This window comes from Lepidochelys kempii, chromosome 2 (genome assembly GCF_965140285.1).
Source record: "Lepidochelys kempii isolate rLepKem1 chromosome 2, rLepKem1.hap1, whole genome shotgun sequence".
NCBI lineage: Eukaryota > Metazoa > Chordata > Testudines > Cheloniidae > Lepidochelys > Lepidochelys kempii.
The window spans coordinates 7,291,754-7,316,141 of record NC_136381.1 but is presented as its reverse complement, the minus strand read 5'-3'; the positions used below and the strand labels follow the sequence as shown (position 1 = coordinate 7,316,141).

The window sequence follows — 24,388 nt, the reverse complement described above, 5'->3', positions numbered from 1 at the left end:
CGATGATCATTATATCCCACAACACACCTTTCAAGAGCCATGGATCCTACACATGCCTATCAGATGTCGGGAACCTCATCCAGTGCACTAACTCCCACAATAACAACTATGTGAGTGAAACCAGGCAACCCCTATGCTCCTGAATGAACCTTCACTGAAAAATAACCAAACCAAACAAAAAATTCCACATCACCCATCGATGAACATTTTTCACAAAGTGATCGTGCCGTACGTAACGTCTCAGTCCTTGTCCTCAAAGGACACCTGCACAACACCTTCAAAAGACGAGCCTGGGAGCTAAAATTCGGAAGTTTGCTACACACTAAAAATCCTGGTCTTAATAAAAACACTGGATTTATGGCTTATTACAACAATCTGTAATCCACTAGCACCCTTTCCCCCAACCCTCCCCCCCCCCCGCATTTTGTTCTATAACTCGTGAGGTGTTAACGGGCCATTACAGCTTGAATGATCTTTTAGAATATGCATTAACTGGTTATGCTAAACAATCTCAACCACCTTGTATTTAGCACCTTTCCCAGACCGGAAGAAGAGCTCTGTGTAGCTCTAAAGCTTGCCTCTTTCATCAACAGAAGTTGGTTCAATAAAAGCTATTACCTCACCCCCTTTATCTCTCTAATATTCTGGGACCAATGCAGCTACAACAATACTGCATCATTCCGGAGCCATTTGCCACGCACGCCGGTCTGAATGAACGTGTTTGCACGGCAGCACTATCTGCCAAATGCCCTTCATGAGAGCCCTCCTGTAACACACCCTTAATTAAAGGTTTCAGAGTAGCAGCCGTGTTAGTCTGTATTCGCAAAAAGAACAGGAGGACTTATGGCACCTTAGAGACTAACCAATTTATTTGAGCATAAGCTTTCGTGAGCTACAGCTCACTTCATCGGATGCATTCAATGAAGTGAGCTGTAGCTCACGAAAGCTCATGCTCAAATAAATTGGTTAGTCTCTAAGGTGCCACAAGTCCTCCTGTTCTTTCTTTAATTAAAGGAGGCTAGAAGAATGGGACACTGCGAAGTGTTACAGTGTTTTACCTCAGAGGAAGCCATAAGAGGCATTCTTGACAGCTTGTCATCGCAATGGCATATCAAGCCTTGTAACACCCACAAGCAGGGAGCATACATGATGCGTTCCATGAATCACTCAACTCCAACTTCCTTAACCATTTTGGGGAGCGAAGTGTCAGTGTTATGCTGGTAAGGAAACATCATCTGCGTTATGGCGATAGCTACTAATACACCTGTTCAACAGGGTAGTTGAGGCATGGCCACCTTTCCATTTCTGCCTGTGTGTGCGCCCGTGGGTGCATGCACACACAAGTGTGGCATTCACACCACTATTTGCTGATGACACCCTTTTTGGATTGCGCCCCTAATTTCAGGATCAGTGGCAACACATCTGGCACAGTCTCTTGAAGCAAAGGTGGCGGTTATGGACACGTTTCTGCTACCTGCTCTTGCTAACATGCCATTGTACATTAGGGCAGAAGCTACAAGGAGCAACCGATATTTTTATAATGTGTTTTTAGTGTTCCTTCTTTCTCTCCATTGTTACAAGATATTGCTATCAACTTAATAATAACAACAACAACTTCATATACCATCTATAGAGAACCTTTCATCCCAACCGATCCCAAAGCACCTTACAAAGAAATTATATAAAATAGACACCACTGAAATGTGGCCACCTCTGTGGTGGAATCCAGATGCTGTTTAACTGAGCTCAGCAATGTTAGAGCACAGAAAGGGAGGAAAAATTTTGTGTCCAGGTGAAACTAGAGCAGGAGCTTAATTTGGCAGCACAATATAATTCACAATGAAATTTTCAACAGGACACCAAGGCTAAGTAACATTTCAGTTATTAGCAAAAGAGGCAAAGTCTTGGGCTTGATCATGTTAATTAGGAGTATCTGTACTAAAGTCACTGGAATTACACCACTGCTAAAATGGATGTTACTAGATCAGAATCAGACCCGTTATTTTGATTGCAAGCTCTTTAGGCACGGGAATGTGCATTGCTTAAATAAATTATGTAAAAATTTGAATTTAAATAGCGTCTATTTTACAGAACATAAGAATGGCTATACGGGGTCAGACCAAAGGTCCATCTAGCCCAGTATCCGATCTTCCAACAGTGGCCAACGCCAGGTGCCCTGGAGGGAATGAATAGAACAGGTAAACAGTGAGTGATCCATCCCCTGTCACCCATTCCCAGAACCCAGATTATTTATTATTTCTATTACAGTGGTGCCTAGAGGCCTCAACTGGAATCAGGGCCCCAAAGTGCTAGGCGCTGTATATACTCATACTGAAGAAGTGTCCCTGCTCTGCAGAGTTTACAATCTAAACAGACAAGGCACAGAGAGGCGAAGATACTTGCTTAAGGTCACATAGGAAGTCTGTGGCACAGCAGGGAATTAAGCCCAGTAGGTTAGTGCCCCAACCACTGGGTCATCCTGGCAATAACATTATAGCCTTTTTTACAGAGGGGTAAGCTCAGATACAGAGATACCTAAATGGGCCCTGATTTTCAGAGGTACTAAATACCCACAACATAAAACTTTGAATATGGCTGTGAGTGCTCAAATCAGATCCAAGTCATCTCAGGTTGGACAGCCAAAAATGTAAAAGTGCTGTTAGTGGGCACATTTGAAAAAAAGAAGAAGAAGAAGAAGAAAAAAAGCCTAAATAGTTTACTCAGGAAGTCACAGGGAGTCCTTAGCAGAGTTGTGAACAGAACCCAGGAGCTCTGACTCCCAGTTCCTTGATTTAGTCACTACATTAAGTTAACAGCATTCTGGATGTTGACATTTGGTACTGCTTGGACCTCATTAGGCTGTGTACTGGTCCACAGTTCAACTGATGGACGTTTAACAAAATTAGAGTACTGTCTTAGGCTGGACTTGATGTATGGCTGCAAAAAATAGACACAATTATTCGATAAATCCCACAGTGTACACGTGCAGAGCAGAGAACTTCTGTTCTTTCACTCCAAACCCAGGTCTCTACCAAGTTAGTCAGCAGCAAACTCATTTTGATTGCTACAGCAATAGACTCCTGATCCTCTCTGGGGTGGTCACTAGATGGAGACATCACCCTTGCTCACTCATACGCAAACACAATATATTGCAGAACCCCTTGTTAATTGCTTTCTCAAACAGAAGGTACCGGTATAGCTACACAGCAGCTAGACACCCACGGATGGCCCATGCTAGCCAACTCAGGCTCGCAGGGTTCAGGCTGCAGGCCTGTTTCACCGCTGTGTCGACTTCTAGGCTCGGGCTGGAGCCCATGGTCTTGAACCCTAGTGGGTGGGAGGGTCCCAGAGCTCAACCTCCAGCCCAAGCACAGACATCTACACAGCAACAAAACAGCCCTGCAGCTCAAGCCCCGCAATTGTGAACAGGCTGGCATGGGCCAGCTGCAGGCTTTCCTTTGCAATGTAGACACGAGGTCACATGCCACTGCTCCCTGATTTCTGCAAGTGCTGAGCAGGGGGTGGGCTCCGTCCTTCCCAGGCTGCGCCTCCCTTCCCCCGGCAAGTTTTCAACTCATTTGGCCACTGTCCCCTGGTGAGGGTGGCCACTCTGGGAAGCTGCCTCCTGGGTCCTAGTGCCCATCGTCATCTTCGTGTCCTGGGGGCCCTGCATGGCCATCACCCTGTTTCCTGTACAAAGGTGAGTGCCCGGGGGCAGGGCAAGGGGGTGGAGTGGGGCAGGGGAAATGGAGGAAAGGTGGAAGAGGCAGTGGGGAAGGAAGGGGGATGGCACAGAGCAGGGGGAAGAGAAGGATGGGGGAGAGGGAGGAGGGGGATAAAGGCAGGGGACAGCGGGGAGAGGGATGGGGATGGGGTGGGGAGGGGAGGGAGCAGGACGGCAGCCGCAGCAGTTCCGGGAGGCACCAGAGCAGCAGGGTCACCGCAGCAGCCAGTGCTGGAGTGGCCACAGCTCCTGTGCTCAAGTTGCCACCCAGGCAGCAGCAGCAACGGGGGTGCCCCTATACAAGCTGACCCATCTCCCCCCGCAGCACCAGCAGCCCGGGTACCACTCCAGGCTGGGGGGGAGAGGCAGTGAGCCAGGGGAACTGGCTTCAGTGCGTGTTCACCCACATGCACTTACACGTGTTGCCCACCGAAATACAGCCGTCAAACTACGCCTATGACTGGAGACAGAGGTTTCTGCAGCAATAGTGTGGGGTGGCTTACGTGCTCGGCACATCCTCTTGGTCCCTCCCAAGACTACGTAAAGGCGGCACTGCCCAAATCCTCTCAGTGGTTTCGTACTGGAATATGTGTGGCTCAAGACTCCAATGAAGAGGGCATGGAGGGTGGGTCATGGGATAAAACATGTGCAACCACATCTGGAAGCACAATGTCGAAAAGGCAGGTAACTAACAGGTGACGGGGGGAGGGATAGCTCAGTGGTTTGAGCATTGGCCTACTAAACCCAAGGTAGTGAGTTCAATCCTTGCGGGGGCCATTTAGGGATCTGGGACAAAAAAAAAAAAGAGGGGGGATTGGCCCTGCTTTGAGCAGGGGGTTGGACTAGATGTCCTTCTGAGGTCCCTTCCAACCCTGATATTCTATGATTCTATGACTCACAAGCAGTACTGTTAGGAGGTGAGTCTGAGAGTCTATATAAACAGTGTCTGCAGTATTTCTCCCAAAGTTTGCATCAGAGCTTGAAAGCAGTAGTAATGGCATAATGATGAGTGAAAGTACGCACCGAGGACCACGCAGCATCTGCACTAATGTCCAGCATGGGGAGGTCCTTTAGAAAAGGTAGCTTGAGCTCTTGTTGAACGAGCCAATAGTGTCAGTGGAGAAGAAATTCTCCCTACCCTCTACTGCATCCTGATCCAGGAAGTAATCCATCTGGTAACTGTCTGTGCCTTGCTTATTATTTTCAGCATATGAAATGAAGAACCTAGGAGACAGCCTGAAAGGATTGGTCCTGTCCAGATAGAAGGCCAGTGTTCACCTTATGTTCAAAGTATGCAGATGTTGTCCATTCGTATTTGAGTGCAGCTTTGTGGGGGAAGACAGATAGGTATCTTGTCTGGTTCAAACAAAAAACTGATACCACTTTAGTTTAAAAATCTGGATGCAGCATCATGGCTATTTTATTGAACAATTACATATATGGAGATCCTGCCATCACAGCTGGAAGCTCACCCACTCTTCCGGATGACATAATGGTGAAGAGAAAGCATGTCTTTTGGGGCAGGTGAAGCAAAGAACAGGTTGCCAAAGACTCAAATGGACACCCATCAGAATGGCTAATACAGCAGTGATATCCCAAAGAGGTACTGAATTTTAGCAAGAAGAAAAGACTAAACAATCCCTTTTAACAATCTAATGACCACAGGGTTGGGGGAAAAAAAAACAATTTATCTCCTTGAATGGGAGGATGGAAGCTGAGATCGCTGCTAAGTGGACTCTCAGGGAACTTAGAGAAAGACCTAAGAATTTAAGGTATAACAGGTATTTTAAAACATCCTGAATTTTAGTTTCCGGTAGCTGTACTCCGTGACTAGTGGACCAGATTGAAAAATGCTTCCATTTAGCTAAATATGTGGACCCAGTGGACTGCTCCCTACTATTAAGTAATATCTCTTGATCTGCCACTGAACTGCACTTCTCCATTTGATCTAATTACTCAACAGCCAGGCCATGAGGTGCAGACTCTTTAGATCAAGGTGCCACATTCATCTATGCTGTTGGGACAGCAGGTCTGGAAGAGGAGGCAGAGGCCATGGGAGTTGAACTGAGACACTATGAAGATCCGAGAACCAGTACGGTCTCAACCAGGCTGAACCAGAAAGAACCATCTCAGTGTGATCTTGCCTCAATTAGAGAATAATTAGTAGGATGAGTAGAATAGAGGGAAAAGCATACATGAGAAAGACATTGATTAGTGAGCCTGGACTGTGACCCAATCAAGAACAGAACTGACAACATTTCTTCTGGTCTTTTCTTGTGAGTAGGTTGAATGCTGGAATACACCAGACTTGGAAGATGGTTCTCAGTACACCGTTCTTGAGGGACCACTCATGATTCTGGGAGAATTTCCTGCTGAAATGATCAGCCAACTGGTTCTGGGAATCAAGTAAGTGAGCGACAATGGGAATAATGGATCCCTTGATACAAAAGTCCCCAAGTTTCATCACTTCTTGGCAAAGCTGATCAGATCATGCCCCTTCCTGTCTGTTTAGAGAGTATATCGCAGTTGTATTGTCAATCAGTATCTGAACTGGGTAAGGAATGGTGTCCCTAGCCTCTGTTTGTCAGAGGGTGGAGATGGATGACAGGAGAGAGATCACTAGATCATTACCTGTTAGGTTCATTCCCTCTGGGGAACCTGCATTGGCCACTGTCAGTGGACAGGATACCGGGCTGGATGGACCTTTGGTCTGACCCAGTATGGCCATTCTTATGTTCTTAACTGACAAGCCCTCCACGTAAGGGAGAAAAGCACATGAACTGCCCAAAGCTTGAGGACATTGATACAAAGAGCTGCTTCTCATTCTGTCCATAACACTCAAGTTTTCAACCCATGAAGGTGCGCACCCCTATCCTATCAATCAATTTCTCCAGGAGAAGAGTCTGGGTCCAAGGGTCTGTCAAAGACCACTAAGCAAATACCCTATACAACAGGCTGCCACTTTAAATCCAGTGAGCACTTCATGCCACCAGTGCCCAGCACGAAAATTAACTACTAAAATAGCTAAGATAAAATAAAACTACAAAGGAAACTTAATTCCTGGGTACTAACTGTTGACTAGCTATTTATGGGGAAGGTAGAGAGCTAAACTCAGTGACTACGCAGAAGAAACAACTGTGAAGCAAACCAACCAGGAAGCTCTAACTCAGGCAATGTGTAAGGAGAAGGAACTGAGAAGGGCAGGGGCAGCATAGCCCTTACATTACCTCAGGACAGCCCACAAGTTGGGCATGGGGCATGAGCTGCCACAAACGGCAGTGTGGCAGAAAACTCTCCAGTGTACCGGGCGGACACACCCCTGAGTGGAATACACACGTGCAACCACGCAAAGAAGAATCTTAAACTCAGGGGAATTAACTGATTTTCCAATATGCTATTTCATGAGGTAACTTCGTTGGTAAGCCCTGCCTCAGCCATCTGGGGGCTAAGGCCCCTCTCCTCCCCAGCTTGACCCTGCTTAGATTGTGGGTCTACCAGACATGATAAGAGGGAACATACGACACCACACTACCACTTCCAACAAGGAGGAAGTGGCCCCAGTTCCATCCAATTACTAACCAGACCAAGTAGCTGGTCAGGTGCATTGGAGAAATAAGTTGCTCCACAAATGGGTCAAAACAACTTACTTTTCTGCAGAGCAAGATGGGAGGAAGGAAAAAAAAAAACAAAAAACCGTGACACTGAGGCTATGTCTATACTGCATAGTTAGCCCACGTGATTGGCACCTGAGTCCAAGCACTAGGGTTCATAGAGTCCAAGGCCAGCAGGGACCATTGTGATCATCTAGTCTGACCTCCTGCACCACACAGGAATTGCCTGAATCAATTCCTGTTTCATCTAGACGAGATCTTTTTGAAAAACATCCAATCTTGATTTAAAAATTGCCAGTGATGAAGAATCCACCACAACTCGTGGAAAATTGTTTCAATGGTTAAATACTCTTGCTGTTAAAATTTTTAATGCTTTATTTCCAGTCTGAATTTGTCTAGTTTCAACTCCTAGCCACTGGATCTTGTTATATCTTTGCTAGGTTGAAGAGCGCATTATCAAATATTTGTTCCCATGTAGGTACTTATAGACTGTGATCATGTCACCCCTTAACCTTCTCTTTGTTAAGCTAAATAGATTGAGCTTCTTGAGTCTACCACTATAAGACATGTTTTCTAATCCTTTAATCATTCTCCTGGTTCTTCTCTGAACCATCTTCAATTTACCAACACCCTTCTTGAACTCTGGGCACCAGAACTGGCCACAGTATTCCAGCAGGAGTCGCTCCACTACCAAAAGCAGAGGTAAAATAACCTCTCTAGTCCTGTTCAGATGCATAAAGAGGAGAATCTAATTAGCTCTTTTGGACACAGTGTCGCACGGGGAGCTCACATTCAGCTGATTATGCACCATGACCCCCAAATCTTTTTCAGACTCCACTAGAAACTCACCCGTTCACTGCTTCCCAGGATAGAGTCCCCATCATGTAACTGTGTTATTTAGTCATAGGGGTGTACATTTACATTTAACATAATGACAGATTTCAGAGTAGCAGCCATGTTAGTCTGTATTCGCAAAAAGAAAAGGAGTACTTGTGGCACCTTAGAGACTAACCAATTTATTTGAGCATAAGCTTTCGTGAGCTACAGTTCACTTCATTGGATGCATTCAGTGGAAAATACAGTGGGGGGATTTATATACATAGAGAACATGAAACAATGGGTGTTACTATACACACTGTAAGGAGAGTGATCACTTAAGATGAGCTATTACCAGCAGGAGAGTGGGGGGCAGGGGGTTAATCAAAATGTTTTGCGGTAGCAAGTCAAACACCTTACAGAAGTATATTACTTTAGCACTCTTACCTGTACCAACCAAACTTGCAATCTTGTCAAAAAAAAGATCTCAAGTTAGTTTGAAGGGATCTATTTTCCACAAACCCATGTTGATCGGCATTAATTGTATTACCATTCTCTATATGCCATTCTATATTACCATTCTCCTTGCCCTGTGAACAGAATATACATACAGGCAAGGCTGTGTTGTAGATTCACGCCCTGTGCTGCTGGTTGTGTGCTATATCTTAGCGAGGCAAAGCTGAAAAGGGGATGTCTGTTTCCGGTTCACTGACGCAATTTACCAAGGACTTGTATCTTCATCCTAGTGATGCAAGGGTTACTCTATTTTTAAATGTATTCTTCTGGGGAAAATACCACTGCCATTCACTTTAATCACGTTATAAACGCTGCTGTCAAAGAAGGTTTAGAAGAATACAGTTTTCTTCCTTTCAATAATCCATCTCCTCAGGGGTTTAAATGCATTAAATAATACTGCATTCACTTTGGAACAAGGTGACATACTGGGTAAGGTTTCACATTTGTTTCCCGGTAACTGCATGACTTTTGCCAGGGCAAGAGTCAATTTCAGCTCGTGCAATGTAATTTCTGAAGGGGGAAGGGGCGGGGAAATGGATGAGGTCATCTAAATGATGAAGCATCACCATCACCCAGGCAAAACCCACCCACCGCTTCCACTGAGCATAAACGACATGCCTATTACATCAGCAGCTTCCTGCTCAAGGAAGAAAAATAAAAACAAAATTGTGCAGTGAACAAAATCCAAGCAAACATAACCAGTCCAGGAATTAGCTTGATTTTTATTTTATTTTATTGCTACTGAGACCTTACATTTGCTACAGTGCAATACTAATGTTAATCAGTCCAGAGATTTAGCCTATATTTGTTTTAACTCTAACACGGAATCCTGCACAAAGCCAACTGCAGGGGGAAAAACTGCATCCACATCCCACACAGGCTGTGCATTGGACAAGGAATCGCTGGCACGGGTCAGCCTACAGGCAGCCGTGCTAGCCGTGGCTGCATACCACCGTACTGTCTATATGTACACTCTGTGCACTGGGCAAGGAGGTCGGCATTAGTAGGAACATAGGCAAAAGCACTGTCCAAGACCCCAATAAGGTCTGTATACAGACTGGGCAATGATTGCCTGTCTACACTCTTATATACAGTGGCCCTCTGTAAAATCTTTCCAGTTAGGCCTTAAATAACACCTTTCAGAGTAGCAGCCGTGTGAGTCTGTATCCGCAAAAAGAAAAGGAGGACTTGTGGCACCTGAGAGACTAACCAATTTATTTGAGCAGAAGCTATCGTGAGCTACATCCGATGAAGTGAGCTGTAGCTCACGGAAGCTTATGCTCAAATAAATTGGTTAGTCTCTCAGGTGCCACAAGTCCTCCTCTTTTTTTAAATAACTCTGTGTCAGTGTTTGCACTCTCCCTTATACTTAGCATATGGGGACACTGTAAATATTTAAGTAATTAAGTCAATTACAAGGTTATAGAGCAATCACTGACTAGGGAGGCTCACTAAAGTGGACACTATGTTATGTGACTGAGTCTAGCTCACTAATATCAAACCCCCATAGCACTGTCTTCTAATTAACAAGGCACATGCAGGCAGGCGTTTCATTTCAGTACATCACAAGCCACCCACACACCCCTGGCGTCACCGTTTCCCAAACTCTCTCATTCTCTGGGCTCTACATCTTCAGCGCGGAGAGAACAGCTGCAGGATTAAAGAATACAACTGCAAGCACTGACATAGGAAGGCAGTGAGTCTTGGGGTGCTCATTTCAGACAAAACAACCTGTCATTCAGCATGTGTGAAGACTCTGATAATGACTCAGAGACTGGGGTATGGGACGGGAATGTCTGAATAAACTGGCTTAAACATCAAAGCACACAGACTATTGTGGAGGCTTAGCACAAGAGAATCGCTCTCTCGCTGCTCCTCCTACGAATGACCTATTGCCTTTTGAGCTATCAAAAAATAAAAAAATAAAAAAATCCAGTCAGTGAATAGGAAATCTTTCGCCCATGTGCCAGATACAGACAGCTCCACTTTCCAGCTAAATCAGCAACCACGCCACCTGTGGCTATGATTTTTGGCAAACCCCACACATGAAGCAGGATAAACTATGGAAAGGAGTTTGATGGGAGATCGCCAAGGAAAATCCAGGGTGTTGTTGGGAAGCAGTATCCTTAATTCAGGAGAGGGCAGCTTTGTCCCCACAGTGTGTCTCTGGAAGTTCACCTTTCTATCTTTTGCGAATAATTCAGTTTTAAACTGAAGGCCCAGATTTGTAATGTTATTTAGGCATTGCTGTGTTCAGCATTGCACCACTGAACTGATTTAGGTCTTTACATCTCACTTTCAAAAGGTATTTACGTATTTAGGAGCTAAATCCCATCAACTGTCAATGAGATTTTGGCTCTTTAGTGTAGGGGTGGGCAAACTTTTTGGCCCGAGGGCCACATCTCGGTCTGGAAATTGTATGGCAGGACGGCTGGGGCAGGGGATTAGCGGGCACAGGGGGGGACGAGGACTCCAGAGTCTGCACCCGCAACCAGAGTGGGGCTGGGGATGAGGGGGTTGGGTGCAAGAGGGTGCTCTGGGCCGGGATGGAGGGGTTCGGAGGCAGCTCTTGGCTAGGGCAGGGGATTGGGGCGCATGGGGGGGTGAGGCTCCAGCTGGGGGTGCAGACTTTGGAGTGGGACTGGGGATGAGGGGGTTGGGGTGCAGGAGAGTGCTCCGGGCCGGGATGGAGGGGTTTGGAGGATGGGAAGCAGCTCTCGGCTAGGACAGGGGATTGGGGCGCACCTTTGGGGGGTGAGGCTCCAGCTGGGGGTGCAGACTTTGGAGTGGGACTGGGGATGAGGGGGTTGGGGTGCAGGAGGGTGCTCCGGGCCGGGATGGAGGGGTTTGGAGGATGGGAAGCAGCTCTCGGCTAGGGCAGGGGATTGGGGCACATGGGGGGGGGGGTGAGGCTCCAGCTGGGGGTGCAGACTCTGGAGTGGGACTGGGGATGAGGGGTTTAGGGTGCAGGAGGGTGCTCCCGGCTGGAATCAAAGGGTTTGGAGGGCAATCAGCGCTGGGGCAGAGGGTTGGGGCGTGGGGGGAGGCTCAGGGGTGAAGGATCCAGGCAAAACTTACCTGAAGCAGCTCCTGGAAACAGTGGCCCGTCGACCCCCCAGCTCCCACGAGGAGGCAGGGCCACTCCGTGCTGCCCCATCCGAAAGGCACTGCCCCCGCAGCTCCCATTGGCCGCAGTTCTCAGCCAATGGGAGCTGCAGAGCCGGCGCTTGGGGCGAGGGCAGCGTGTGGAGCCCCGACTGTCCCTGCTTCTGGGAGCCAGGTGGAGCTGCTGCACACACAGAGAGGAGCAAGGCAAGCCCCCCCCCCCGACCCCGCTCCCCAGCTGGAGCACAGGAGTGGGGAAAGGTCCCAACCCTGCTCCCCAGTGGGAACTCAAGGGCCGGATTAAAAGGTCTGATGGGTTAGATGCGGCCCGCAGTTTGCCCACCCCTGCTTTAGTGCCTAAATCCCTTTTGAAAACGCAATTCAGACACCACAGTCAGTGAGGCATTGCAATACTGTGCCCAGCAACATCTATATATACCTTTTAAAAATCTGGCCCAAAAAGGTTTGGACCATTGTGTAAGGTGTAAAACTGAAATCCTGATCATCTGTGTTCTTGGGCTGACCCCATCACAACATAATTGTTAACTACCACTGATGAAAGAGGAGTTGACCCAAGTGTCCTGTTCAAATTCAAGGTCTGATACCAGAAATGCCATTCTGCCAATTTACATTTTCCCTGGAGTTTTAATGTGGAGTACTCATTTCTTGACCTTGCTGTGCAGTGGCCCTGTGTCCTGTTACACAGCTGATGCCTTCTATCACAGAGACAGGAAGTGGAAGGAAGGAAGGAACTACAGGAAGTGGAGGATAAATTGAATGGAAAGCAAGTGATGTATATAGTTCGGTAAAGCACTCTGGCATCCTGGAACAAAGCTGTGATCATGTTGGTTGGAACATGTCCTCTGTCTAATACAAACATATATTTCAAACATAAAGAAACTACTTTGGGCCATAGTCTCATAGACTTTAATGACAGAAGGGGCCATTGTGATCATCTAATCTGACCTCCTGAAAATCACGTTCCATAGAACCTCACCTACCTCCTCCTATACCAGACCCATAAGCTCTGTCTGAGTTGCTGAAGTCCTCAAACCATGATTTAAAGACTTAAAGGAAGAGAGAATCCACCATTTGCACTATACTATGCTATTCCACCACCTTTACCTTTATTTCCATCTGGCTTGAACAATACATACCCTGTAATGCCTATGCTCCAGCCACAACTGCTAGACCCCCGTGTTTCCGTTATCTCTGTAATGTCTGCTTTTACTTCCTACACCAGTAGCTCTAGTTCCTCCATTTTGTTATCCAGGCTCCTTGCATGGGTCTACAGACGTCTTAGTTGTTTCCGCTTGGCTTTTCCCAGATTCCTCGCCTAATTAGGTACAGTCATTCTACTGCCAGTATCGCCTAGCTGATGGTTAGTGTCATTGGTATTGCTATCCATTCACCTACCCTCTGTTGTTTCTTTCTCTATTGCTGTACCCTCTCTTACCTGATTTTCCTCCCACACAATGTTAGAAACAGGCATGGATATTGCATGAGTGTCTCTCAAGTGTCTCTCCTGAATTCCTAGTTTAAAGCTCTTTTAATCAGTTGTGCCAAGCTCCATCCCAGAAGTCTATTCCCCTCCTTGTTCAGGTGGAGTCCGTCCCATGAGAACAGTCCTCTGTCCATGAATGCCTCCCAGTGGTTAAACACCCCAAAGCCTTCCTTATAGCACCACTGCCTGAGCCATCTGTTGATCATCATAATTTTGTCTTGCCTTTGCTCTCCTCCTCTATGGACAGGTAGAATCCCACTGAAGACCACCTGAACCTCCACTTCTTCAAGCATCTTCCCTAGCGTGGCATAGTCTCCCTGGATGCATTCCAGTGAAAATCTAGCTGTATCCTTTGCTCCCACATTAAGGAAAATCAGTCGATTCTTTACAGCTCCAATTAGGATCCTCTTCGGCCTCAGGTTCACATCCCAAATGTTAACTCCAGGAGACAGAATAGCCTTCTATTCACTGGATCAGATCTGGTCACAGGTCTGTCTATTCTTCTTAGTAGGGGGCTCCCAATCACATAGACCTGCCTCTTCCTGGTTCTGATGAGATTCCCCAGCCTTCTCTGTTCTGTTCTTTCTGGCTGCAAGTCCTCTTGTCTTGTGTTCTCACTTGCAGTCTTCTGCAAGTCATTCTCTGTCAGCCAGAGTTCAGAGCCCCAGGAAATCTCCATTGACTCTTCCTCTCTTCTTGTAGGACTAGTCGCTCTTCTCTTATTTCTTGCCCTCCCACCTCTTGTTACTGCTTGCTGTACCCCATTTTCAGTCTCCAACTCAGCAAACCTGCTCCTGAGCTCTCTTTCCTCGTTCACTAGCCAGTCTTTTCCTCTGCCTGGTTCTTGTAGTCACACGCTTCCACTGGCCACACTCTTCACCCAGCACTCTACCCTCACAGTTCTCCAGTCCAGCTTGCGAGTCTTGAGATTTCCCTTCAACCCTTCTTCCCTTCCCTTCCATCATCTGCTTGAATCCCCTTCAAAACTCAACCATAGTTTCTACCTGCATCTCCAAACCTCAGATCTTCTCTTCCATCCGCTGTACCAGGTGACACTTCATACAAATGAAGCACTTTTCAGGTACCCACTCCAGGACAACGTATGTGCCGCAGCTTCCACACCCACTCATCTTCATTGTCTCTTCCATTCCTCGGATCACTACCGCGGCTGCCTCTGCAGCTGTCATAGCCCTCCCTCCTAAGGTCCTGTCATGGAGAAAAAAAAATACACACACACAAACACACAACACCACATACATCCTCTGCCAGACTTCCGCTACAAACTCTCTGTTTCGAGCTCAGTTTGCTGGCTCCTCTGCCATGGGCTGGCTGCTTAGCTAGAAAGGTCCCCTAATCAGGGAAGCCCCGCCCCTAATCAGGAAAGCCATGACCCCTAATCGGGGTTCTGTTATGATTAAAGGCTCTGCTTCTTTCACAGCACACAGCCTCCTACCAGCCCCTGCAAACTAAAAAACAAAACAACCAGCAAGCAAGTATGCAAACAAACAAACACATGCACTGCCCCTGAGGAATAGGGGCTTGCCTCCCTTCTCCTCTAACAGATTTAAAACAGGTCTAAATATATGAGACAGTCCACTTACAAAGCCTTTGACTAGAGATACTCTTTCCTATCTCCAAAAGGATTAAAAATTTGAGGCTGTACTTGGGATAGCTTTGTACTAACTCCAAGTTCCCTGAACATTTGCCGCATGCAGTCAAGCTTCTGTGTAACAGTTAAAGGGCTGGAAAGAAAACAAACAAAAACCAAAATAAAATGCAATAAAAATAAAAGGAGTGTAATTATGATAGTGTTATTTCAATTAGTTTAAATAGAACCCTTGATAGCTTTATGGAGAAAGTTTGGGTTGGGTGAAAGGGTTACTTTGTCTATCTGAAGAACTGAACACGGAGGATTCACCATCAAAGCCTATAGATCATTCACTCACTATCTCCTAATCAATGTCATAGCTAATCAGAGTGCTATAAAGTCTTCTATAGTCTGATCAGGTGACTGCATTAGTTTAATCAAGTCTTGTTTCAGTTCCCAGTGAAGGGTCATGAACCAGAAGAAAATTATTCAATTAACATATTTCTTCATTATGGGGGTGGTTAACGATGAAATAACCTTGAACAGATGTACCAATTGACATTATATTTACTAGAGAAGCTGAAGACAATCCTGATTGCTTAAAATATACCAGCTAGCCCAAAACATTAGGAATTGGGGCTGATGTTAGGATGAGCCATTTGTTAGACGATCATAATAAAAATCTGTTCCATTTGTATGCAAAAGCTTTCTTTTTATCAGTCTCTGTGACTGTAAGAGGATGTTTTGTATTAAAAAAAAAATCATGTCTATTCAGTTTGGATTCAGGATGAATATATCATTTTGACATAGCAATCCTGCAAAAAAGTTGGGATGAAAAGTACGATACACAGTAGTTACGTTAAAGTCATTGTGGACATAATTTATATTGACCAGTCATAATGTATTTTGAATGTAATCTCTTTGGGGCCATTTTGTTCTGGTTGTGTACAGCTCCAAGCACAATGAGGTCCTGCTCTCTGACTGGGGCTCCTAGGTGTTGCGGTACTACAAATAAATAGATAATGACAATAACAGGACAATAAATACCACAAAATTACCACAAATATTTCCTCTTCTAAGTATAGGAAATAAAGGGACAATCCAAAGCCCACTGAAGTAAGTGGATTGACTTGAATGGACATTTCATCAGGTCTCAACTGCAGTACTTCACATACCAGGTTTGGCAAATATTGTCTTTTTAGATTGTGGCCACAGTAGAGGTATGATAAATTATGTATAATGTCAATGGATGATTCTCGTTAAAGTTGAAGATTAAATCTTAATGTCCCAAATGAGAATTTTGTTGTATTCAGCAACAAAGAGGAATTTAAAGAGAGATGCACACACACATGCATAGACAAGTGTGCAAATGCACAGGTGCACACACACAAAAGAATCACAAGTCACACTTCCTGCAAGGGGGAAGTGCATTTAAAGCTGAGATAAATTGGTGTGATTTGCAGAAATAATCTCTTTGAATGTAAACAGAGGTTTATTAGCTGTCTTTTCAAGAAATTTTACTTATTAACCCTTGAAAGAAAGGGTCAAGTAGTCATACAAAATAAAAACTACAAACATTTTTTTTGGCAACTGTTCTGTTCAGTGGTAGTATTTATCCTCTTCCCCTGAGTGGGAAGGAGGAAATAAAGAGGGTGGCATTATACTATCAGAATTACAGTCATTTTATTTTCTAAAAACACCAGAACAAAAATGTGTTTCAGGTTTTTTTTAAACTGTCAGTTTGGATTTTGCCAATTTCTGGGAAAGTTCCAGTTTACATTTTATTCCTTATTTGTAACAAAGTTGTACTTTTCCCTTCCAAACTTTTCCAAGGATCAGTCAGGAAGTATCCTTGTTGAGGGGCTCCATTATCAGTCAATTAATAAGTAAAATCGAGTTCCTGACCAGTTATAATAACTGAAGACTCTGTGAGAACCTTGAGCAAAAGAAGGAGCCCTGAAGAGAGTTCACCTATGCAGAATACACTGGGGCTGCTGACATGCTGACCCATTCAAGATTAGCGATGGTGCTCAAGCTGGATCTGCTCTGGTCCATTTCAGTGTAATTGATGGAATGGCAGGGTACTTGAGAGCCCTTCAGCTTTAGAACTCACTCCTCCTTTTCATTCAATATCATAGAATCATAGAATATCAGGGTTGGAAGGGACCCCAGAAGGTCATCTAGTCCAACCCCCTGCTCGAAGCAGGACCAATTCCCAGTTAAATCATCCCAGCCAGGGCTTTGTCAAGCCTGACCTTAAAAAACTCTAAGGAAGGAGATTCTACCACCTCCCTAGGTAACGCATTCCAGTGTTTCACCACCCTCTTAGTGAAAAAGTTTTTCCTAATATCCAACCTCCCCAACATAGCTTGTACTTGTTTATCTTCAGGGCACACTGCAGGGCACGGGATGCTGGACTAGATGACCCCCTGATGTCCCTTCCAGACCTAAACTTCCATGATGCTATGATTTATGGCACACTGCAAGACTCCTCTTTCAGTGGGTGTTTGGGGAAGGAGATGTTATATGAGAAGTAATAACTGAGAAGAACAAGATACTTTTCCTCAATTCTCCTTTGCTACATGGTTTAAGGAGGTACAGCCATATTTTGCGGAGTTGCCTCTGGCTTTTGTTTTTTTACATTTGATAGTGTGTTTATGTGCCTGTTAAAGGAGTCTAAGCTTGTGACCAGTGTCTTTTGGTAGATATTGTAAAGCCAAATAAGCAAAACAGAATACTTCATTAAACATTAATTATTTCAAATACATTAAAAGAAAGTCTTTTGAAGTTTCACTTTGCATCCTTTAAAGCAGGAGTTCTCAAACTTCATTGCACCGCGACCCCCTTCCGAGAACAAAAATTACTACAGGACACCCGAAGCCTGAGCCCACCCAAGCCCCATCACCCCAGGGGGGAGCAAAGCCAAAGCCCAAGAGCTTCAGCCCCAGGCAGGAGGCCTGTAACCTTAGCCCCACCTCCCAGGGCTGAAGCCTTCAGGTTTGGGCTTGGGCTTTGGCCCTGGGCCCCAGCAAGTCTCAGCCAGCCCGACCCACAGTTTGAGAACCACTGCTTTAAATCATTGCCACCAGAGAAGGAATGCAAAGGAAATTAGTTACTTCCCTAAAGGACTCTCATTAGGATTTAGGTAATTGAACATCTCAGTATGCCTGCCCACCAGTGCAAGTAGAAGATTGCAGGGATGTCATCAGTTTTCAAACCTGTTACAATAAATTGCAATTGGGGGGGGGGGGAACCAACTCTTTGCATTATGGCAGCATTATCATGGAGATTTTTCCATGCACAAGCATCAGGAAATTCACTGTCTGATTTCCAAAACGAGCACAAATCAGCTCTCCTACACATATGTTGCATTTTGTATTGCTGTACAAGGTGTTAACTTAAAAGCCTTAAAATATGCACAATATAGTCGAGTTGCAGTTGCTGTGGGAACCATAATTTTTTTAATTTCCTGACTCCTATGCAGGTGGGGGGGAAATCAAGCATAACAGTCACTGCTTTAACATCAGCAAGTTTTATACATTTAATTTCTTTTGTATATTTTAAAGAGGGAGAAAACAAAAAGATCTCAGATGGATTATAGAAGCAAATATATGCACACACAAGTTCAAAGCTGATCTGAGCATGTCCATCAGGGAATTGCACATACAAGCACACGTACCTCAGGTATTGCTGGCACCCAAGCTGGGCATATGCAAATCTGCGTATGTACACGAGTATGTTTTGAAGATGTGGGCCTGGCCGGTATGAATTTCCACAAAAGGACATTTCATAACCACCATTTCACATGCATTGAAGTAAAAAGTCATCAACTTTAACTGGCAAAGTGTAAGTTATGAAGAAAAGGGACTTCCAGCTGAGACATGTTTAGCCCAGCCCCTAAAAGCTCAGCCAGAGCGAAAAATCTTTTCTGCTTCACTTAGTAAACATGCTATCTTTGAACCTGGACAGTCCCAGTTTGTGTCTCAGCTGTGGTTATATACAAGCCAAACATCAAATCATGACAAGCATGAAATCCCGCCACGAACTAGAGGATTCTGCCAACTGGTGACATCCACTCCAGTGACTGACTGTGAGATGTCTAACACAGTAGCAACATAGCAGTAAAACAAATGGAACATTTATTTTAAAATTTTTCACTGTGTAATACAAACTGGATTCTTCTGGTATCCATGATGCTAGTTCCTTCCTTTGGAAATCTATTCTGTCCTGATAACATTTCTCAACTTATTTATAAATCACTTGTCTGGAATTTTATCTTTTATCTGGGCAAATATTTCACTGTCATCCTCTCTGTCATCACTGTCATCCACAAATCAACTATGATTGATCTGCAGTGGCAGAGCTGGCCATCTTGGGCTCAACTCTGCAAGGGGCTGAGTACTCTCCAGGAATGGCTGGTTCAGATTTTGAATAAAGGTTCAAATAATTTCACCAATCCTCATTAAAAATCAATGGCCTGATTTTCAGAGGGGCTGTCAGCAATGCTCCTGTTAAGTTGAATATAAGCTGTGGACACTCAATGTGCCTGAGATTCAGATCAGTAGACTGTAGACTGGTGATGCCTCCAACGTCACAGCTTATCAAGGGGACAATATCTCATGTCAGCTTAATTTTTAGTCCTGACTGGAGACAAAGAAATGGCCCTTAATCCATTTAGATCCTTAACCGCAGCTTTGAATAATTTTCTTGCTCACCATTTAAAGCACCTAAAGCTAATAAAAGTTCTCTCTTGAATATTAGATCAATTCCACCAAATTACTGGGGTTTTGAGGGCCAAATCTCAATCGAGTGATTGTTTAATATTGGCTTTTGTGGGTTCAGGATTTAGTTTATGAAGAATATGTAGCGGAAGCAAATCTGTTAAGATCTAACAGTTACCTATTTTCTTTAAAAGATGTGGGTTAAAATTTGCTTTCAGTGATATACAAAAGGCAGTGTGGCTACACTGATGAAGTAGAATGTGGCCCAATATGTCTAATATTTCTGTCCACAAAAGATCCATAGCTGGTGTAAAACAGGCTAGCTCCACTGAGGTCAGTTTAGTTTAAACCAGTCCAGGAAGGCATCCTTAATTTAAGAAGGACACTTAAGCATGTGTTTACCTTTAAGCAGGTACTTGGATGGTTTCTTGACTTAGGGTGTTAGTTTCCACCAAAGATATCATATTCACAATGAGCCAGATTGTATTCCCATTGTAACCAACAGAAGTTTGTAGATTGACTTCAGTGGAATCAGGATTTGGCCAACTAAGATACAAGAATATGCCTTTGTGATCATGTACAATACTCTGTCCATGACTGATCACCACTTGCTGGGGGAATGTGGGGGAAAAAAGACATCACAAGGCAATAAACACATAACTTAATAACACAATTAAAGTATATTCATTCCAAGGTGCAGAGAGCCAATGGAACCATTTAACAAGACAGCTTTATCTGAGATTAAAGAAATACACTAACACCTCACCAACTAATACCAACTAAGTTACAACAAAGTCAGACACAGAATCTTAATTATTTGAAACGTGCAAATTAATATGAATTTCTAGCCCATTTCTTTTCCATAGTTGCAGGATCATCTGTGAATCTATCCCACTCTTCACAACAGCTCCTTAGCAGAGATGGTCAATTTTTTTTTTTAAATCAGATGCTTTTAGACATGAAAAATGCCATTTCACAAATCCAAAGTTTTATGCAACAACAAGTATGTTTTGCACAGAAAAAAAGAAAAAAAAAAAAAGAAAGAAAGAAATCAATTCTCCATTGGCAAAAATTGAAATGAGGGCTGCCTGGCTGGAAGATTCCTGTCAAACTTCTCTCTTGGTCAGTGAAACCGACAGAAGCTTTACTGGGGGGTGCCTGACACTGAGCACCCTGACTCTCTTCCGGCCTCCCCCCCACCAGATCCTGGAGCCAGAGAGGGCAGTGGCTCTGCTTTCCTGATGCCTTGCCCTTCCCTTTCTCCCAGGGGCGCCAGGAGTGTAATTGTCAAGAGCCTTCAGGGCAAGCAAGCTGGGAAGCTGAAACATTCCCTCTCAATCCTCCTGAAATGGATTTTTTTCTTGAAACCGTTCCCACGAAACATTTCATTTGCATGTTGGCAAGATTTTTTTTTTTTCAAAAATATGAATATTTTGCAGGAAGGGATTTCTGGTTTCCTCACAGCTCTATTCCTTATGGATAAGCACCAGCGCTATTAACATGCAGAGATGTTAAACACGGGCTGGATGGAGTTTAGGAAGCAAGGTGGTCAGAGCTCCAACTAAGAACAATAACAAGGGAGGGGGGAATGTGAGTTTACAGGCAGACTGGAATCTTTTTCAAAAATCCCTCGAAGGAAACTTCCGGGTCCCTTTTTCAAATGTAGACACTTACGTGGGGAGTTGGGTATGGTGCTCTGGTGTTCCAGTAGTACTTTTAGGCACCTACATGCTCTTCTGAACGCCACAATGTAGAATTTGAGGGACAACTTCATTTTACGTAACGCAAGAACTCGGAGTCACCCAATGGAACAGAAGGAAGCATTTCCTCACACCACACACAGGCAGCCTGTGGACCTCATTGCCAGGGGATGTTGTGAAGGCCTAAACTACAATAGGGCTTAAAAAAAAAGCATTAGATAAGTCTGTGGAGGATAGGGTCCATCAATGGCTATTAGCCAGGATGGTCAGGGATGCAGCCCCGTGCTCTGAGTGTCCCTGGCCTCTGTTTACCAGGAGCAGGGAATGGGCAACAGGGGATGGATCACTTGAGGATCTCCTGTTCTGTTCATTCCCTCTGCAGAACCTGGCATTGGCCACTGTCAGAAGACAGGATATTAGGCTAGATGGACCATTGGTGTGACCCATTGTGGCCTTTCTTATGTTCTGGGTGTAACTCTACTTAAGCCACTGGAGTTGCATTTAGGATGAATTTTGCTCTGGGCATCTAAGTCCCTTTATGGGATTGGCTGGTGATTAGTCATTTTTTGATATATTATGTTTAGTAATTATCAAAGCACTTAGAGCCTGGGAAAGGCGCCTTTAATGCATATGTGTAAATACATAGGAGAAAGTAAAATACATAAATAATGTAGAGTAGGGGTATACCTATACTGCAATACAACGCCTACGGCACCAAGTCTCAGAACCAAGGTCGGCTGACTTCGGCTCAAGGGCCTTGGGCTGCAGGGCCAAAAATAGCCGTGTAGACATTCGGGCTCAGGCTGCAGCCCAGGCTCTGACACTCACCACCCTCACACAGGGTCTCAGAGCCCGGGAGACAGCCCAAGCATTAATATGTAGACTACAGTTTTACGGCCCTCAGCTGACCCAGGCCTCTGCAGGTCTTTTATTGGAGTGTAGAAATTCCCTAGGCGACTGCACCTTAACATTGAGGTCTGAGATGCAGTATCAGCAAAATTCCCTACTCGTAAAAACAGTTAGACGTGAAAAAAATCTCCTCAGGAAAGTCCATTTCTAGAGACATTTCAGAGTGGACAAAATAGTAGAAAGCATATGGTGGGGAACAGACCTGTATTAGCCAGGGACGGAACAAGATAATTCAACATTTCTATTTTTTAGGATTCTACGATCATTGCCATTGGCCAAGGGTGACACATGCAACTGAATGATATACAATTTTGAAAGGAGGAACAACCCCATTGAATTCAATGGAGCTACTCAACATCAGTAAGGGGATTACAGACTAGCACTTTATTAATGGTTGATTTATTGCCCTCTAAACTTCAAACACACATACCTACCTGTTTGCTGCTTCTCTGCCCCGTAGGAAGCAAAGCTTTGGACTTCTCTGCTATTTTCTGCCAAAGAAGAAAAAAAGGGATTGGCGTTGATGTATCAGTGGTCTAATATTGCAGGGAGGAAATCATATTAAATTCTTTTTTCATTCACATTACATTTAAAAAAAGAATAGAAATTAAAATAACCCTGTAGTTTAGCAATGGAAAAACTGCCTTGAAGAGGTAGACCTTTCAGGAATTAAGTCATTTAAGCTTCAAGCATGACAAGGTGACAAAATATGCATTTAAGAAATGACAGTCAGGATGTGGGTAAGTAGCAATTTACCAGCCAGTTCAGCTTCCTGCCGCAACCGGGCATTCACAAAATGCAACGGCTAATTTTGGCACTATGAGATTTATTTAAAAAGTCACATGCACAGCACAGATGGAATATGCTGATGAACATGTATCTAACGACAAACAAACCCATTACACAGATATTTTTGACTTGTGAGTTAACGAGACAGTGCTATCTAATTTAGACCCAGCACTTAGATTTTTGAAACAGAGGAGGAAAGGTTCTATGAAGAGACATATGAGTAGAAATAATACAGTGGCATTGCTATTCTATATACACACTTTAAAGGCTAATTAGTTGGGGATTGGTCCTGCTTTGAGCAGGGGGTGGGATTAGATGACCTCCTGAGGTCCCTTCCAACCCTGATATTCTACGATTCTATGGAAACTTTTAAAAAAAAACATTTTCCAGCAGTGTTGGAAACCCAAACTAACAGCCTGCCTCTAATGCAAGAGAAACAGTAAGTGAATCTTCCCAGTCTACTTCCACCATCACATGCAAAAAAGTAAACTGTGTCAATGGTGTTGTGTAAATGAGGGTTTTTAAAAAAAAACAATAAATGCTTTCAACTTCAATGATATAGTGTGTTATCAGCAAAGGCCCCAATTCAGCAAAGCACTTAAGAACATGCTTGACTTTAATGGGTCTTAAGCGTAACCTTACAACTAAGCACATAATTAAAGTGCTTTGCTAAGCAGGGGTGGGACAGCCCACATTTAAAATTAAGTACAGGTTAAAGTAGTAAATCAAGGCCAGAGAAAGAACTAGTTGTTATTCAGATACCTGACTTTTACCCTGATGGTACCTCTTTGGTACCCATCAGAAATATAACTGGTTTGTGTGTGTGTTTAATAAAAATAAATAAAAGTCCATTACATCCTCACAGAAAGAGTCTTGTATGCAAGTGTTAGGGCTGGATTGTATGCTTCAAATATTTCATTTGCACAAAATCCTCCTTTTCCCAACTTTCAACACAAGCGCATGGAACTCCCATTGAAGAAGGGTAAGTAAGGAGCTCAAGTTTGGCCAGGCTGCGCTTGAACAGGATTTGGAGCACTCAGGTAGATGCCTCATTGAGTATGGCTGGCTAGGGCTTTTCCCGATAAAGTGGCTTTTTTGCTGGGAAATGCCAGTTCGTTGAAACGGAAGCATTTTGTGGAAACGGTTCCGTTTCAATGAACTTCCGCTGAAATGCCAGGTCGCCTAGCGGTTTGCTGGGGAGCCCAGGCTTACACAGTCCGTAGCTCCAGGGCAGCACTCCCATGTTGACTCGGAAGACCTAGGACACCTGACTCTAGCAGTGGCTCCTAGATAGGTCTACACAACCCACAGAAGCTGGGTGGAGAGACTCGGGCTAGCAGGGTTCACGCTAGTGCTCTAAAAAGAGCTGTGCAGCTCTGGCTTGGGCTCAGGCTCGGAAGCCCAT

General features: G+C 44.5%; 1 protein-coding gene across 12 annotated transcripts in view; it reads right to left on the bottom strand.

Annotated features, from left to right (window-relative positions):
* The window catches only part of TSNARE1 (t-SNARE domain containing 1), a 693,119-nt gene that overhangs the window by 308,752 nt on the left and 359,979 nt on the right, over positions 1-24,388 (bottom strand). For all 12 annotated transcript variants that reach the window (XM_073329996.2, XM_073329995.2, XM_078851414.1 and 9 more), the window contains one exon: positions 22,629-22,685. In XM_073329996.2, coding sequence (XP_073186097.1) covers positions 22,629-22,685 — 57 coding nt within the window. The remainder of the gene's footprint in view (positions 1-22,628; positions 22,686-24,388) is intronic.